The sequence below is a fragment of the Echinops telfairi genome, unplaced genomic scaffold (genome assembly GCF_000313985.2).
Source record: "Echinops telfairi isolate 266 unplaced genomic scaffold, ASM31398v2 ScPeMD7_7400;HRSCAF=8409, whole genome shotgun sequence".
NCBI classification, from domain to species: domain Eukaryota; kingdom Metazoa; phylum Chordata; class Mammalia; order Afrosoricida; family Tenrecidae; genus Echinops; species Echinops telfairi.
The window spans coordinates 44,889,084-44,906,810 of NW_022111300.1; the positions used below are offsets into that span (position 1 = coordinate 44,889,084).

The 17,727-nt window shown below is 50.8% G+C and overlaps 1 protein-coding gene across 5 annotated transcripts in view; it reads left to right on the forward strand.

Annotated features, from left to right (window-relative positions):
* Positions 1 to 17,727, forward strand: part of ZNF532 (zinc finger protein 532) — a 114,057-nt gene that overhangs the window by 54,823 nt on the left and 41,507 nt on the right. For 4 of the 5 annotated variants that reach the window (XM_045296204.1, XM_045296206.1, XM_045296203.1 and 1 more), the window contains 2 exons: positions 11,639 to 11,820; positions 14,224 to 14,400. In XM_045296204.1, the coding sequence (XP_045152139.1) occupies positions 11,639 to 11,820; positions 14,224 to 14,400 (359 nt within the window). The remainder of the gene's footprint in view (positions 1 to 11,638; positions 11,821 to 14,223; positions 14,401 to 17,727) is intronic. The other variant, XM_045296205.1, reaches the window with a different exon arrangement.

Genomic DNA, 17,727 nt, shown 5'->3' on the forward strand with positions numbered 1-17,727 from the left:
CTTTTTTCCGAAGTAGATCCCCAGACCTTTCTTCAGACACCGCACTATGGACTTGAACCTCCAACCCATGGGTTAGCCGCTGGGTGCTTTCACCATTTGTGCCACCCAGAGGCTCCCGTCTGAAAAGGGTGGTGGCTGCTGTCAAGTCTGTGGTTCTGACTCACTGCGACCCCTACGTGCAACACAGTGGACCCCCCACTTCCGGTGCCCGCCCCACAGTCGTTCTTATGTTTGAGTCCGTCGACCCGGATACTGTCAGTCAGCTTGTCCAGGGCCTTCCTCTATTTCGCTGCCCCTACCTCCCTTTACCAAGCGTGACGCCCTTTTCCAGGGACTGGTCTCCTGACAACGGGTCTGAAGTAGGTGTGTCTATATGGGGGGGCGGGTCATCAAGCTTTCATTCACCTGAACTCTCCAGTGACTGTCCCTGTGGCTGGGCTTTGCTCATTTTAGCGCCCAGCTCCACGATTTGGGGACAAAACCACTGCACCCAACTAGGTTTAGGGACCGGAGATGCCCATGGTCAATATTTACGATTACTTTGCATCAATGTCTTCCGTTTATGCCAGTACCGACCCGAAACTTTTCTTGCGGTGTTTCTTGGTGAAAACTGTACAGCAGTAAAATCCAAAAAGCAAACAGCTACATTTGATCGTTAGTGTTCTGGGACAAGGGGAAGCAACTGATTGGGCGACCGCTCCTGTGAGGCAGAAACAATCTCCTCCGCATCTGGGTTGACTCAGAAGCTCAGCAGGATGCCTGTGACCTTCAGCACTTTCGTTGAGTTGCAGTCTCAGGTTGCTGTCGGCTTTGGGTCGATTTGGAATGCAAGCATACATGGATGCTCTGCTTACTCACATTGGGGTGGTTTCGCACGCCTCCCCCCCTGGGCTCGCTCCTCCCCTCCTTAGTAGGACTTGGAGCATCTGCCTTGGTAAATTTCATAATTCCTCACTCACTGAGGAAGGGTGCTGAGCCTCGACCTTCTCTGACTCCCCCTGGTCTCCTGTGGCTGGTGCAGGACAGGGGTCAGTCCTTCAGTCTGTTAGACTGGAGGTCCCTCTGAGCTGGGGCTGACGCAGTGGCCGCTAATGACCCCTGTGTGCGGCATCTAGTGCTGCCCTGATTCGCAGACCATGGCCTTGACCAACGGAGCGTTCCTTCTGCACACTTCTGGAGGCTCCTGCGGAAGTCTCACCTGTGCACTAGCTCGTGCTCTGCACCCCGAGGAGGAAATCTTTGTGCCTTTTCAGCTTCTGCCCCTTGGCCCTGGGTGCCCTTCACGGGGTGGCATCTCTGCCCTCCCCTCTGCTCACTCGCTCCATCTGCACTTTTTGTGTGTTCAAGGATGTCGACTTAAGACACACCCTGCATTAACTGTGCCTCACGGCCATAGCAGAGCACACCCACTCCCAAGTGGGGTGATAATTGCAGGTATGGGGCTGGGGTCTACCACAGCAACTTCTGGGGACACAGTCTAACTTGAGATGACACCTGTCCCCACCACCTGCCCCTCTGTGTGCCAGCAGTTGGCTTCAGTGCCGGGAGGGGGCCGGGAAGGCTCCGTAAGAGTAGTGGTAAAGGATGAACCGTGGTTTTCCCCTTCCATCTTCTTGCAGCTTTCTGGTCCAACCTGACTGTTGTCGTTAGGTGCCTTGGGGTTGGCTCCGACCCACAGCGACCCTGTGTGGACCAGAACAAACACTGCACCGTCCTGAGCCGGCCTCTCTGTCCTTCCCTGGTTGAGGCAGCGCTGTGGCAGTTCATCTCCTTGAGGGCCGTCCCCTCCGCCGCCGCCCCTCCTCACTTTACCGAGTTATCACTTTACCGAGTTACGTTGTCCGCTGCAGGGTCTGGTGTCTCCTGACAATACGCCCAAAGTACGGAAGATGAAGTCTTGCCCTCCCTGCCCCTGAGGAGCACTCTGGCCTTGCTTCCCGTACAGATCGGCTTGTCCTTACTGCAGGCCCTGGCACTTCTCAATATTCTTCTCCAGCACCACAACTCGAATGCATCGGTTCTTCTTTGGTGTCCCGTACTCAGTGTCCATTAGGTAACTGCTGCACAAGATCTCTGTAGGGTGTTGAAGAACAAGGCTGTTACTTCGAGGACGAAGGTGTGCCCGGCCCAGGCCCTGGCATTCTCTGCGTGGTACGCATGTGAACGTTGGGCACTTTTCCCTGGATGAGTGGCAGTGATCGCTTCCTCGCCAAAGCGGCCGTTCTCTCAGACAAGCAAGGCAGACCGCATATCGCAATCAGCTGTTCGTTAGGGAAGTCCTGAAGCACAACTTCATTATGGGATAACGTGTTTAAAATGTCAAGTGTGGTGGGAAACGCCTTCAGCGTGTTTGCTTATGCGTCCTTTTCTTCGGAAGGCAGCTCCGTGCGCTTCTCCAGAAAGCAGCCTTCCTTCCCAGAGTGGACAGTCAGCAGTTTAGGGCATGCTTCCTGCGTCAGTGTGGGTGGACTAGAGAAACAACTCTGTAGACACTCATGTGTCTAAGAAAGAGCTTTATGTACACGAGCAATGGAATATTGAGAAGACAGCCCAGCCCAGTCCAGATCCAATCCATAAGTCGGATATTAGCCCCTATGTCCAATACCAATCTGTAACATCCTCTTCTGACTCACGGAACTCAGGCAATGACGCCGAATGCAGGAAGATCACGGGCCAGTGGGTGGAAAGTATTGTGGATCCAGTGGCCGTGGAAGCATCTCAGCACTGGCAGGAGTATCCACGTGGCTCCTCCAGCTCCAGGGCTCTATTATAGTTCTATGTGTCTTGTTATCAGGAAGACAAAGCAGAGTGTGGGTCTGGCCTCCAGTGAGCTCTTTATCTCCTTAGCGCCTCCAAATGAGGTCAACAAACTGCGACCTGGTTGACAGGCTAAACTCCACCCCTTCACCAGTTGAAGGGATAGTGTGTAGCTGCCACACTTCCGGTCTTTAAATTTGAAAAGGGAACATTGTAGAATAAAGGTAGCAGGTAAATAACTACACACACACACGATTCTGCAATGGCAGGAGGAGGAGATGCCTGGTTAGCCTTGCAGGCAGAGTGGGTGGTGGTGGGGGCTAGGAAGTCATGTTCTTTCAGACCACTGAGAGGTCCCCCCAAACCCAGTGTCCCACAACTAGTGTCCCAGAAAGACTCGTGGGATAGACTGCTTGGTGCTGCTCCAGGGCAGCCATGCAAGGCAGGCAGAGATGACGCGGCATTCCCAACAGCAGGGGTGAGGCATAACGGGAGGGAGGGATGCTGCCTGCATGGGAGACTGTTGATGCCCCCCAAGCGTCCTTCTGGAGAAAATGCCGTAGCCCCGAACCACATTCCTTTTCTGAAGATGGAATGGAGGCCCATGGTGGAAGCCCCGGGAATACACGCAAATGTGTGGCTGTGTGGACAATGTAAAGACAGGGTTCTTCACCAGCCAGGGCGATTCCCCAACGGCCCCCGTATCCCATCTCAGTGATTGCAAAAGACAAAGGCAATTTGGTGTGAGGAGAATCAGCTATGGAAGTAGGTCCCTGTGTGTGCGCGTGTGCATGTGTGTGTGTGTGTGTGTGTGAGAGAGAGAGAGGTGGGGGAATGGAGTGGTACTGGCCTCCCACCGAGGCTCATGGCCTTTCTGGCTAAGAACTTTCAGAGGAGAATTGAAATGCTGGTATGTAGGTGACCCTAATTTAAAATATTTCCACAGTCTCCGTATTCAGGTTTCCATGTGTCAGGAACACTTAATTTATCAAGGTCTTTATAGCCCGTTTCACGGATTCTGAGTTCATAGACCATACAACTCACCCACTGGAAAGGTACAGTTGAGTGGCTCGTACTATGTTGAGAAATGGGCAGCCGTCACTACATTCAGGTTTAGAACATAGATGCTTTCTCAGAAAAAGCCTTCCCGGGAACTACCCACCACACCCAAATTTAAGCAACCACTTAGCTACTTCCCTGCTTCTATATGTTTTTCTGTTCTGGTCTTATATATGAATGTCATCAGTCACAATCCGATCTTTTGTGAACGGCCTTTCCCCATCACAATATTTTCAAAGTTCGTGAGAACATTCATGCTGTGTGTGGCAGCATCTGTCAAGAGTGTGATTCTGTTTCACAGCGAGTGAGGCCCCATTGTGTGGCTACCCCGGAGACCCTTGGATTGAATGCTTCTAATAACTTAATCTAGTAACTAAACTCTCACTCACTAACATATCCATAATTAAACCCATCAAAGAACCCACGGCCAGGGAGTTGATTCTGTTAAGTATTACACACATAAGGAGTTCTGGTGGTGCATTGGGTTAAGCATTGCTCTGTTAACCCCAAAGTTTGGTGGTTTGAACCCCCTTGCCGGTCCATGGGAGAAGGATGAGGCAGACTGCTTCTATAAAGATTTGTAGCTTCTGAAGTCCCATGGAGAAGTTCTTGTGGCAGAGTGGTTATGTGTTGGGCTGCGTTCTGTAAGGTCAGCAGTTTAAGACCACCTGCTGCTCCACGGGGGAGAGACGGGGCTTTCTGTAAAGAGTTTGTCTGGGAAAGCAACCAGGAGCAGTTCTACTCTGTCTTGTAGGGTCGTTAGGAGCTGGCATCGACTCGCTGGCTGGGAGTTTGCTTTGTGGTATACACATCTAAATGCCTGAAGCAATTATGAATTGTATGTTACTAGAAGAAGTTGTCCATACAGCTTGATGAAAGATAATGTGAAGATAGTGTTTTTACTTTCAGGAGACACTATCTTCTGTTGAGAGTCGCTTATTTTTGTTGCTGACTTTTCCTACCAGTATGGTGTGATCACATAATTTTAGAAAAAGGAAGAATTGCAGGTGGGCTAGGGACTCACCTGTCATCTTGACCTAAAACTGTTACTCTTCATCTTCAGGTAGATTGCCTGATGCTTTTTCCCCTTGTGTTTTGTTTCCTATAACCCCACCCACCTCCCCTCACCACCTCCCCGCAGGCTTGGGATTTCTCAGAGCCCAGTTCAAATCCTGGTTCTTCCACTGTAGGCCTTCGGGAGTGGGTGGGGGTGGGAGAGGGATTCTTCTCTAAGTCTCATTTCCTAATCTGTAAAGGGGAACTCATATCAACTTGATAGACTGTTGTGATTGTTAGGTCGGTTCTGACCCAAGACTCACAATGACCCCCAGGCCCAGTAGAACAGACGATCTCTGGGTCCTGCACCTTCCTCACAGTCGTGTTTGATCCCCCCCACCAGTCCCTGTTACTGAGGACCCTCCTGCACTGCTGGCCCTCTGCTTGACCAAGCACAACGTCTTCCCCCACAGCCCGGTCCTTCTAGGTAACATGTCCAGAGTCTCACCGTCCTGGCTTTCAGGAGTGTTGACTGTACTTCTTCCACAACAGACTGGTTTGTGCTGCTGTTAGTTTAAAGTAGGCGAGGAGACGCAACAGAGTGAATGTAGTCAACATTCACCAACACCATAGTTAGTGTTCAGCTGCAATTGTTTTTCACACTGTCTTCAGCAACATTTCACTTGTGTGTGATATTAATCCACTTGCATGTGATATTAATGCTTGCATGTGACACGAGTGGTACTGTTAGATAATTTCCGCACTGTGAGGTCACCTTTCTTTGGAATGGGCGCAGTTATGGATCTCTTCCAGTCAGTTGCCTGTGGCTGACTTCCAGATATTTTGGCGGAGACAAGTGAGCATTTGCAGTTTTACATCCACTTGTTGAAACATACCATTTAGTCTTCTGTGAGCCTTTAGTATTCCTGGAGCCTTTTGCTGCCAAAGCCTGCAGTGCAGCGTGGACTTCTTCAGGACCATCAGTTCTTCATCGTAGGCTCCCTCCTCAAAGGAGGTTGGTGTTGGCTGATTCTTTCTGGCACGGTGACTCTATGTATTCCTTTCCATTTTCTTTTGGTGCTTCCTGTGTTCAGCATTTTGCCCACAGATCCATCAGTACTGCACCTTGAGGCTTGATATTTTTTCCTTCATTTTCCCTGAAGTGTGTTCTCCCTTTTGGTTTTCTAACTCCATGTCTGTAAACATTTCATTATAGTGCTTTGCCTTTTGCGCCTGCCTTTTGAAATCTTGTGTTTAGCTCTCTTATTTCATCATTTCTTCAGTTTGCTTCTGCAAGTTTTAGATCCTCTTCTGACCACCGTGTTGGCCTTTTCTTTCTATTTTTTTAAATGACCCTTGGGTTTCCTTTTCTTAAAATAAATGCAAGGACCCATTTATTTCTTCTTGACACCAGAAGTCAGATATGAAGAGTGAGCACAACAGAACAGCTCTTGATAGTTCATAAAAGCAAAGGCAAGAAGGTTGGCTGCAGTACATCATACAAACCCACTGTCATTGACTTGACCTCCCACTCATTCTATAGGACAGAGTGGAACTGTCCCGTTGAGTTTCTACAACTTTATTTCTATTATTTTACTGGAACTCTTACGGATATGCAACAATCCGTCATTCAGTTAGATCAAGTGGAATTGTATGATTGCTGCTACCATCGTTTTCAAAACATTTTCTTTCTTCTTGAACTCTTAAGCTATAGGCTCTCCTTTGTGCCCTCCCCCTCTGTTACCCCCACCTTTTGGTTTCTCTGTGTATGATGTCATCGATGCCATGTCACAACCTACGCTGCCTCCTGTCAGTAGTGTTCAATGGGCCAACACTGTTCTTTTTTAAAATCACTTTATTGGGGGCTTAGACAACTCTTATCACAATCCATCCATCCATTGTGTCAGGCACATTTGTGCCTTTGTTGCCATCATCATTCTCAAAACATTTTCTTTCTACTTGAGCCTTTGGTATCAGCTCCTCATTTTTTCCCCTCCCTCACGAACCGTTGATAATTTATAAATTATTATTAGATTTTCATGTCTCCCCTCACCTACTTTTCTGTTGTCTGTCCCCCAGGGAGGGGCTTATATGTAGATCATTGTGATTGGTTCCCCCTTTCTACCCTACCTTCCCCTTCCACTCCTGGTATGGCTACTCTCGTTATTGGTCCTGAGGGGTTTATCTGTCCTGGATTCCCTGTGTTTCCAGCTCTTACCTGTACCAGTGTACATCCTCTGGTGTAGCCGGATTTTTAAGGTAGAATTGAGATCATGATAGTGGGGGTCAGAGGGTGGGGGAGGGAGCATTTAAGAACTAGAGCAAATTTGTGTGTTTCATCGGTGTTATACTGCACCCTGACTGGCTCATTTCCTCCCCGCGACCCTTCTGTAAGGGGATGTCCAGTTGCCTACATATGGGTTTTGGGTCTCTACTCCACACTCCCCCTCATTCACAATGGTATGATTTTTTTGTTCTTTGATGCCTGATACCTCATTCCTTTGACACCTCGTGATCACACTGACTGGTGTGCTTCTTCCATGTGGGCTTTGTTGCTTCTCAGTTAGATGGCCGCTTGTTTACCCTCAAGCTGTTAAGACCCCAGACGCTACATCTTTTGATAGCCGGGCACCATCAGCTTTCTTCACCACAAATCTGTGCTGGAGGTGGTCTTTGGGTTCAGGTGTGTGTACGTACACTCACGGCTCTGTTTTGGCTCTCGTGCAGTTCTTTTCATTTTCCTCGGTTTCAACATGAACTCGCCGATAAGCTACTGGTGATCAAATAAGCACCGACCGGCGGCCCTGGACCCTTCTTCAGCCCGATGACTTTGAGCTTCTCCGTGGTCTCTCTCCACAGGTGTTGTCGATTTAAATCCTGTATCTTTCACCTGGCAGGGTCCACTTGTATAGGTGCTGTTTAGGTTGTTGAAGAAGGATGTTCTCCATGACGATGCCTCTTTTCTGGAAAAGCTCTCTCTTGCAGTCCTCCGGGACTGTTTGCATCACCCAGGCCATCTCCTCCAGCTGCTTGTCCTCTGTCCCAGCCATGGCATTCCAATCTCGCGTTCTCACCACTGCAGCCGGATAGCATGTGCGATCAGGCTCAGATCGCAGAACGTGGGAGGAAACCGTCTGACGTCTTCATCTTTGTGGTTGGCACGTGAGTTTGAAGAACCATCGTCATCGTAACCGGTCTCCCTTGTACCCTAACACTGACGGCAGCACTTCAGAAAAGGACTTGACATTTATCCTTTAGGACAGCATTGTACGCCGACACCTATTTTGATGATTGATGAACGCAGCACCGTCCCTCTTCCGTTTGTCCTTCTGGGCACGGCCGACTGTGCGGTGGCCTGCTTCAGAATGCCCAGTGGCAGTCCGTTTTAGCTGACGACTGTCTCAGCCGCAGATCGCGCTGTGTCCCGACGCATTTTTCACAGCCCCCTGTTGTCCTAGCTTCATCTCGTGTGCATTCCCTTTCTAACGATTGATGCGTGTCGCAGCTCGCTCTTCTCCTTGGGACTCACGACACGGCGACAGACAAATCAAGGTCCCCAAATCTATTCCATCTGTCACGTGGGTCGGCTCCATTTTGAGGAGGTGAATAGTTTCTTGTCCCACTGTAACCACCCTCCCGTCTACGGGCGCGTCTTCCAGTCCTTATCAGACAGCGTGGCACTGATAGTTTGGCCTGGCCAGTTTCCATAGAAGTAGATGCCAGGCTCTTCCCAGTCTGTCCTGGTCCAGAAGCTTTGGTGAAACCTGTGCACCGTGAGTGCTTGGAAGACATACCCCTGACGGAGCTCCCAGCATCAGAGCAGCCCACTAGCTGCCACGGGTGGGGGCGTGGGGAGCTGAGAGGGGGAGTGGTGCTTGTGGAGTTTACGCAGATGAAATGAGAAAAAGTATTTAAGGTGCCTCGCCCACTGCTTGGTACACGGTAGAATGTCCTATTCATCGTATACTTAAGTATCAATATAGGCATGCCAAATATATATGTAAAGGTATACATACTTCTGACTTTTGTCATCTGTCGAGAAGCTTGGCTTTAGCCATTCTGAGACGCCCGTGGAAATTCAGACGGCGTCCAGCCCCGAGCGAGAGTCGACCGGGTGGCAAAGGTCGGGAGAGACCCGAGTCGTCAGGCAGACTGGATCCTGTGGACGCCAGCAGGGTCTTAGAGTGACCCGCTGACTCTGGTTAGAAGACGCGTTTTATGAGATTGTCATGGGGAAGCGTTAGTCTGACGCGCTCCCCTGAGTGGGACCCAATGAGTTGCCTTGAGAGGTAGAGAGATTCTCAGCTCTTGGGACACGCTAGCTCCCGGGCGGAGTACCCCAGACAGCAAGGCGAGAGTGGTTTTTATCGGGTGGTGCAAACACATGGCTAGGTGCTCATGGGCACGAGGGAGTTTCGGACCCAAACTCATCCTGGGATGGTTAAGCTGCTGCCCTCCTTCGCATGACACCCTCTCGTCCCCAGCCTTCTAGGACAGGTGGGTGAAGGAGGGTGTTTTTGGGTCTGGCCAGCCAAACCCTTTCTACCCCTGTCTCTTAGCCAGCAGTTCCTCACTGGCGCTCACAGTTTGGCCCCAGGTCCACGTGGATGGCGGTGCAGTTGAGCTTTTTCTGAGAAGCTGAATTGTCTCTTCGGTGTGAAGCGGAGAATTTAGGCCCAGCTGCAGTCTGATTCAGAAGTGGAGTTTAAATTTAGCCCGGGAAAGGCGTCGGATCACGCCAGGGCCCTCGTTTTTTGGTGGTTTGCTTATACAGGATGCAACGTGCATGTTAAATCCAAACAAGTGGAAGCGTGTTGTCTTCAAAAGTTTAAAAAACCTTAATGTTGGGGCTTGGTGTGGTGAGAGCTGAAAGAACAAAAAGTTTTTTAAAAAGGTCGCTACTTCGTTGGCTTTCTAAACGAGCATTTGAAATCTCAGCAAGAGCCTCTGCTTTGAGGCTTCTGTGCCTGGTTTTAATAAGTCTTTTTTTAAAATCCGGAAGGACAGAGAACCCAGCCCCTTGCCGTGATCCTTGTGGGCGGTAGAACCACTGCTGTGCGTTTCTGAGACAGTCCACCTTTACGGAGCAGACAGCCTCATCTTTCTCCTGTGGAGTGGCTGCTGCGTTTGAACTACTGACCTCGAGGTTAGCAGCCCCCAGTGTGTAACGCACTCCACCAGGGCTCTCATTTTAGAGCAGTGGTTCTCAACCTTCCTCGTGCCACCACCCTTTCATACAGTTCCTCGTGGCGTGGTGACCCCCCATCCATAAAATCAGTGTCATTGCTACTTACTTCATCACTGTCATTTGCTGCTGTGATGAACCGTCATCTGATAGGCAGGATGTGTTTCCATTGTTACAAATTGAATGTGATGAGAGCATAGTGATTCATCCCAAAAACCAATATGTCACTATGTATTGTGAAATGTTTGTTTCTAGTGACAAATAAATGAAATTGTGGCTTGCAGCATGGTGTAGCGTGGGTCACAGTCTTCACCACGGTCCTCGTCTGTGGGCGTATCTGCATGTGGGCGGACCCGCCTGGAGACGATAGAGGAGCGGTGTCTCAGTTCCTAAGACCATCGGAAATAACGTGTTTTCCGATGGTCTTAGGTGACCCCCGTGAAAGGGTCGTTTGACCCCAAAAGGGATCGCGACCCACAGGTTGAAAACCACTGTTTTAGAAGATAGTAAATACTTGTTTTCACGCAAACGTATACATTGTATTCAGACACTTCTTATCTCATGCTAGGTTTCATTTGGGGTTGAACACAATCCTCAGTTGATCATCAGTCTTCAGTTGGCTATCAGGGTTTTTGTTTGATATGTCCCGTCGTTCAGTCCGCACATGAAGGGCCCTTGGTGGCACAGTGGTTAGAACACGCACCTGCTAAACAGAAGGTCAGCTCCTCAAACCCACCGGATGCTGGACACGAGGAAGCTCAGACAGACGGCTTCTGAGAAGATGGCCGTGTGGGAGGCAGTGCTACGAGGCAGTTCTGTTGTGTCCTGTAGGGTCAGTCGGAGCGGAATGGACTTCAGTGCCAGTGGATGCGGTTGGTTCCTCTCTGCGTTTACGGAGGCAGCATGAAACTTGTGGGTTTCCATTTGTTTCCTGGGTAGTTGATGGTGTAGCGCTTTAACGAGAGAGAACTTCGGTCTTCATTTCATTTCCTGTGTGATCAGATTTCCAGCTCTATACGATTTCAATTTATAATCCAAATTTGTGTGTCAGAAATCGAGTTGCTTGGTTTTAATTATAGATTGTAACATGGCTGGCTCTCCCCTCGAAAGGATAATTCATGTGCTGAAAAGAGCAGCTAGTGGCTGTGGCTAGTCTTTGAATAGCTCTCTCTCTCTCTCTCTCTGTCTCAATTCCGGGGAAAGTCTAGACAGCAGGTTCTCGTTGGCATTTCCATAGAGATGACTGAAATTGGCTTAAGCTGCTAGGTGGCTTCTCTTTTGAAGGCGGCGTTTTATGAGTTAGCAGGACATGCCCACAGTCAAGAATACCCGCTGATAAAGCCAGGGTTGTCGCCAACAAAGTTGAGCTGCGAGCACAATGTGCGGAGTCTCCCTAATGAAGTAAGTGGGTGCGGAAGCCGCAGCCCTTCTGCTTTGCTTACAGGTTGGCACGAGTTGGCATTGTTGTTCGGGCGTTTCTGTTTTTGGCGCCAGTGAACATTGCACTTGACCTTGAGCTCTGACTTTGGCTGTCTGCTCAGGCTGGGGCAGTCTTGGAAACTTCTTGACCGGAGGGCTGCGTGACTGTTGAGGGTTACAGACACCCGCAGGGCCAACCCTTCTCCCCTTTGGTTTGTCTAGAAGACCTGCACCATCTGCCAGATGCTGCTCCCCAACCAGTGCAGCTTCTCGTCCCACCAGAGGATCCATCAGCACAAATCTCCCTACACCTGCCCCGAGTGCGGGGCCATCTGCAGGTCTGTGCACTTCCAGAGCCACGTCACCAAGAACTGTCTGCACTACACGCGGAGAGTCGGCTTCCGGTCAGTATGCCCGCCCCCGAGCGAAGGCCAAGCTCCTTCCCTGGGTGCACGGGCTTCCGGGGACACCCGAGGAGCCGATCCTCTGGGGACCCAGCTCCTCCACACTAGAGCCATTTGAATCCTGCTGGGGTGTTAATGCAGCAAGCCTTGCTGGTAATAATCTCTCTCCTGGATTAATGACTGGAGGGTCAGCGGGGCCACCATTCTAGGCCACATTGTGTGTCTGTGTGTGTGTGTGTGTGTGTGTGTGTGTGTGGTGAGGTCTGGCTTGAACCGGCTTGTGTAGCTTTTCCTCTTGTCCCCTCGGAAGCCCGCCATTGTCATGCGTCCTGCGTTTTCAGCCCTGCAAGAATACATGCCTTTCGGGGCCTCTTCCGGGCACACACGACCCTCCTGCTCAGTCGGAGCAGAGAAGGCTCTTGTGTTAGTCTGGGTAGACTAGAGAAACAAATTCATAGACATTCATGTGTATAAGAGAGAGCTGTATATACAAGAGCAATGGAATATTGAAAAAGCATCCCAGCCCAGTCCAGATCAAGTCCATAAGTCCGATATTAGCCACTATGCCCGATACCAATCTATAGATTCCTCTTCAGACTCACGAAACACATGCAATGATCCCAAATTCAGGAAGAGCACAGACTAGTGGGTGGAAATGTTTGTGGATCCAGTGGCAGTAGAGGCATCTCAGTGCTGACGGGTCTCCACGTAGCTCCTGCAGCTCAGGGAACTAGGTAGCTCCCTGTGTCTTGTCAGCTGCAGTGTCTCCCAGGGAGTGAGCCTGTGCCCCGCTTCCAGTGAGCTATTTATCTCCTTAGCGCCTCCAAATGAGGTCATCAAGCTATGACCTGATTGACAGACTTGACTCGGCCCCTTCACTCTTAATCCTCTCAACTTGACACCAGATTATGTAACTACCACAGCCTTCACTTTTTTTGGTCATTGATCAGGTTCTGTTTAATTCAGAATTTGAATAATGAATTTTGCCATTTTTGAAGTCTTGATTTTAAGAAACGGTAAGAAATTGTATTGGAAAATCAGCTGGTGAGGAGCTGATACCAAAGGATCAATAGAAAGTAAATGTCTAGAAAAGAATGATGGCAACATATGCACAAATATGCTCCACGTAACTGAGGAATGGATTATAATAAGAGTTGTAAGAGTCCCCAACAAAATTATCTTTCTTTAAAAATCATTTTATTGGGGGCTCGTACAACTCTTTATCACCATCCACGCATCCATCCATTGTGTCCAGCACATTTATACCTTGGCTGCCATCATCCTTCTCAAGACATGTTCTCTCTACTTGAGCCCCTGGTCAGCCCTTCACTTGTTCTTGTCCACACGGAAAGCTCCCGTGTGCGTCCTTTTCCAGCAACTCGTTGGGCAGAGCTTTCGATCAGTGCCCCCTTTTCTGTCTTCGTCACCCGCAGTCGACTGTCCACAGCTTCCCTTCCTACAGGGCTCTGTTACGGGAGAGTCTGCAGTGAGGGGGTCTTTCCACACACGAGCGGAGAAGGGTGAGGATGCCACCTGACGTGGGGCCAGCGTGGCCGAGAGTCTCTGAGTGGGACCAAGAGACAGTCAGAAAGAAGGCAGCCATCAACGGGTTAGAAGCCCCCGCGGGAAGGGAGGTAGCGAGAGAGACGCTTGTTGAAAGGATGTCCGTTCCTCCCCCAGAAATTTATAACTCATACGTAGTTTCTTACACATGTATCAGTGACCTTACATTTATCGGCATTTTCCCATGAGTGTTTTGAAACACCCCCCACCCTGTACTTTCCAGGAAACAAGAACCCAGGTGGTTGGCCAACTCTGCCCTAGGGCCCCCATAGCTCCGGCTTGGCTCCACTGAGCAGGGTGGGTGGACTGGGGGACCGTAGGTGGGTCTGGTAGACCTATCTTTGGGACCACTCCTCACCTGCCCCTCTCTGTTTGTCTGTTGATATTGATGGCAGGTTACATTGCAAAGTGACACTTCTTCCCACTGGGAAAGGCTCCGTGGGTCTTGGGGCTGGGCAGGAAGGTCGGGTCAGTCTGTAGGCGTCTCTTGCCAAAGCCAGCAGTCACCGGGTCTTGTCCCCAGTCTCGATGTGCCCCCCCACCAAACCCGTCAGTCTCCCCTCAGCCCACCCCCTCGCAGCATTAATGGGGCTTCAAATCCTGACCATTTGAGTTTTGCTTTGCTGTTTCTTGACCTTCCCTCAGAAGCATTTAAGAACAACATGATCAAAAAAAAAAAAAAAAGAACAACATGATCTCTTACAAGCGGCAGAAAAACAAAACAAGCTTCTCCCTGAGCCGCGAGGACCCCAGCAGGGCCATTTGGCGACATGCCCGTGTTTTAGCTTCCTCTCGCCCAGTGGGGTGGCACGTCTGACCAGCTGTTTATCTTCCTGACAGGTGCGTGCACTGCAACGTTGTGTACTCAGACGTGGCTGCCCTGAAGTCTCACATCCAAGGTTCTCACTGTGAAGTCTTCTACAAGTGTCCCATTTGCCCCATGGCGTTCAAGTCTGCCCCAAGTACACACTCGCACGCCTACACACAGCACCCCGGCATCAAGATAGGAGAACCCAAGTAAGTCATCTCGCCGGGCATGCGGGCAGGCCTCCGAGAGGCCACTGCAGTAAAGCGGACGTCGCCACTCAGTGAGCCACGTGAGCTGTTTGATTGCCTGCCACACAAGGGAGTGTCCCGCCCTTTCCTGTCCTCCTGACGGTGCAGTAGCATGACGGCGAAGACGTGCGCCGTGGTGTGAGGCTTGCCACCAGGTGACATGGAGACGCACATGCTCTTGGGTGAACAGGGTCAGTAGACTTGGTCAGCGCAGGGATGCCAGACATCTATAGTCTGTAAAACAATAAAAAGTGCCGTGTGTGTGGTCACGTGAGAAGGAGCCCTGGTGATGGGGTGGATGAGCTCTGAGCGGCTGACCAGGAAGTCCGAGTTCGAACCCAATAGCTGCTTCCCGGCAGAAAGACGAGGGAGGCTGTCTACTCGGTGGAGAGTCCCGGTCTCAGAGTCCCCTGGGCGGGCAGTTCTGCCCTGTGCTCCGGCCTCTCTGGGAGTCATACTGGACCCAGCGGCCGTGGTTTGTGTTTGGTTTTGCTTCTGTTTTGAGGAGACTAGAGGAGACAGTAGGTGTACTGGGTAAAGTGGACGGAGCTGAAAACGTTTATCAGGGTAATTTTCGAAAGATGTTTTCTTGTGAATTGGACGAAGGTTTACAGAGCCAACTCAGTGTTCCGTTCAGCAACACAGCCCGTCCGCCCCGTGTTTCCGGTCGTCTGTTAGCGAGTTTCTCCCGTTAGGTGAATGCGTGTTTGCTTGGTTCTTTCCTTAAAGATGATCGCGGCAAGTAATTCTGGGAGAAGTAAGAGAAACCGTTACCTGTAAATCTTTCCAGCCCGTATTCCTTTCAGGGTAGATGGGTTAGGTCGGTTTTAGAGACCGGTTACTGACTTTAACTTTGGAGCCCTGATTTGTGGGAAAAACAACTTCATTGTTACTGCTTTAATTCTGGTCTGAGTTTCAAGAGCGGCGGTAGCTGCTGTCGAGTCAGCGTCGGACAGTGACCACAAGGTCCCAGGTTCGCACCCACCGGCCGCTCCTGAGGAGAGGAGGCAGCCTCAGAGATCTGGCACAGGGTCTCGGCCAGTGGGAATCTACCTGGTGGCAGTGGGTGGGTAGGGGATCTTAATTCTGTCCTCTGGTTCTGTTGGTTCCTTCCCCTCCACTCAGCATTTCACCAGGCTACCTGTTGCCTAAGGGCTCAGCCTGGGCACGGAGCCAGGCAGGAGCCTCCCCACCCAGCCCTGTGTCCTTAACAGAGCTCTTTATACACCCCGTCCTTCGTCTCCCCCCACCTCGAGTGAGGGACTGCTTTCGTCGTAGAGTGAGGCTGAGGCTTGAACAGGGTGACCTTGGAAATGGGCAGGACCCAGCCCCTCTCTTGGTGCATGGAGGGTCTTTGTCACGGCCCCTCGTCCCTGATTGCGTGCACGCCCTGGATTAGAGGCTCACGGCCCTCTTCCTTGGTGTCTTGGCTGTATTAGTAGCAGTGTGGACTCTCTTAATTACGGGGGGCCAGAGTTACTCCCTGAATCACGGGTGTCGTGGGCGAGGAGCTTGGAGTGTGCCGTGGTTTACGTAGCTGGCTGTGCCGCTCGGTTTGGGGAAATGTCATTGAACCTGCCCGGAGCGGCTCAGCCTGCTTATGAAGTATGTGATGGCCGGTGCTTGGCGGGACTGAGCCCTCACGCCCAGGCTGCTCTGCTCATAGGCTCTGCCGCTTCAAGGCCGCCGACTTTGCCACACCTGACGGGGGTGCTGGCCACCTCACCATCTGTTCAAGCCACTGGGAGACCCCTGCAACATGCTGGTGGCCCACCTTTGCCCCAAAGCTGCGTTTTTGCACTAAACCCATGTCTGTTCTGTTTAGGTGGGTAGCCCTAAATGAGGAAGTTGCCCCCCCCCAAAAAAACCAAACAAACAAGGCGTGGGTAAAGAATCTCCTAGCAGGGTTGCGTTAGTAGTTAGGCAAGTGATTCAGTTTCACCAACTACTTTTAAAAAAAAATCATTTTATTAGGGGCTCATACAACTCTTATCACAATCCATACATCCATCCATTGTATAAAGCATAGTTGTACATTCATTGCCCTCATCATTCTCAAAACATTTGCTCTCCACTTAAGCCCCTGTCATCAGCTTCTCGTTTTTTCCCCTCCCTCCCCGCTCCCCCCTCCCTCATGATCACTTAATATTATTTTGTTGTATCTTGCACTGTCCAACATCTCCCTTCACCCCCTTCTCTGTTGTCCGTCCCCCAGGGAGGAGGTTATAAATAGATCCTTGTAATCGACTCCCCCTTTCCATCCCACCCTCCTGGTATGGTATCACCACTCTCACCACTGTTCACCAACTACTTCTATTAAAGTGTACAGTTAATGTCAAAAATAAAACACCCCCCCCCTTTGATTTCCATAGTGAGCCGATGGATGTCACAGGGGATGTGGGGTCAATGCTGCTCTGGCCACTGAGAGGTCACGAGTTCTAACCCACTAAGCTGCCCAAAGGGACAAAAACGAGGTTGTCTGCTTCTGTAGAGAGTTAACCGTCTCAGGAGCGTGGGGAGCAATTCTACCCTGTCCTTTGGGGTCAGTAAGGGTCAGGATCAACTCTACTGCAGCAGGTTTGGGCTTAGCTTTGGGTGGCTGCCTAAAACATCTCACCTTTGCCCGCCTTCCATCTCTTCCGTGCCCCCAAATTTGTAAAGTGAGACACAAGGTTGCAAACATTCCTAGAGAGCTTGCTGTTGGACAGTGTCCTGAGCGCATTGCTTCTGTTTCCAGTGTGTGGTCGGGCGTGGGTCCCTGCTGCCAAACCCACCACCCGTTCTGACTCAGCAACCCCATCTCTGTGTCTGAGGCTGTGGTAGCTCTTGGCGGGAGCACCCCGCTTCATCTTTCCCGCTGAATGAGGACTTCCGGGTCTGTTCCCCTTTGCCGGATTAGCTGAATGTCGGTCACTACAGCTTACGGTAATACGGCTGTTTTTATGTCTGTTTAGTGTCTGGGCTTCTATGGCGTCTGACTGACTGCAGCTTCTCTGGTTGCTCTTTGACTTTCCTTTTGTGTGTCGTCTCCAGCTTTGCATAAGCGGAGAAGCAAGCGAGAACGCCCAGGTTTGAAGAATCAGATACGACGCGGAGAGCTTTGGGGCAAAGTTCTACGAAACAGAACACAGGAGTGGGGGGAGGCAGACACCGCTGAATTGATGGGACCCGTGAGTCTCCGTGTCCCACCTGAGAAGTGATGGCCGCCTTCACGGCCCTGGTGGAGGCATGGGGCCTTGGACGGGCCAGGGCATGACCGTGTGGAGACCTTGTGGGGAGTCAGTAAGT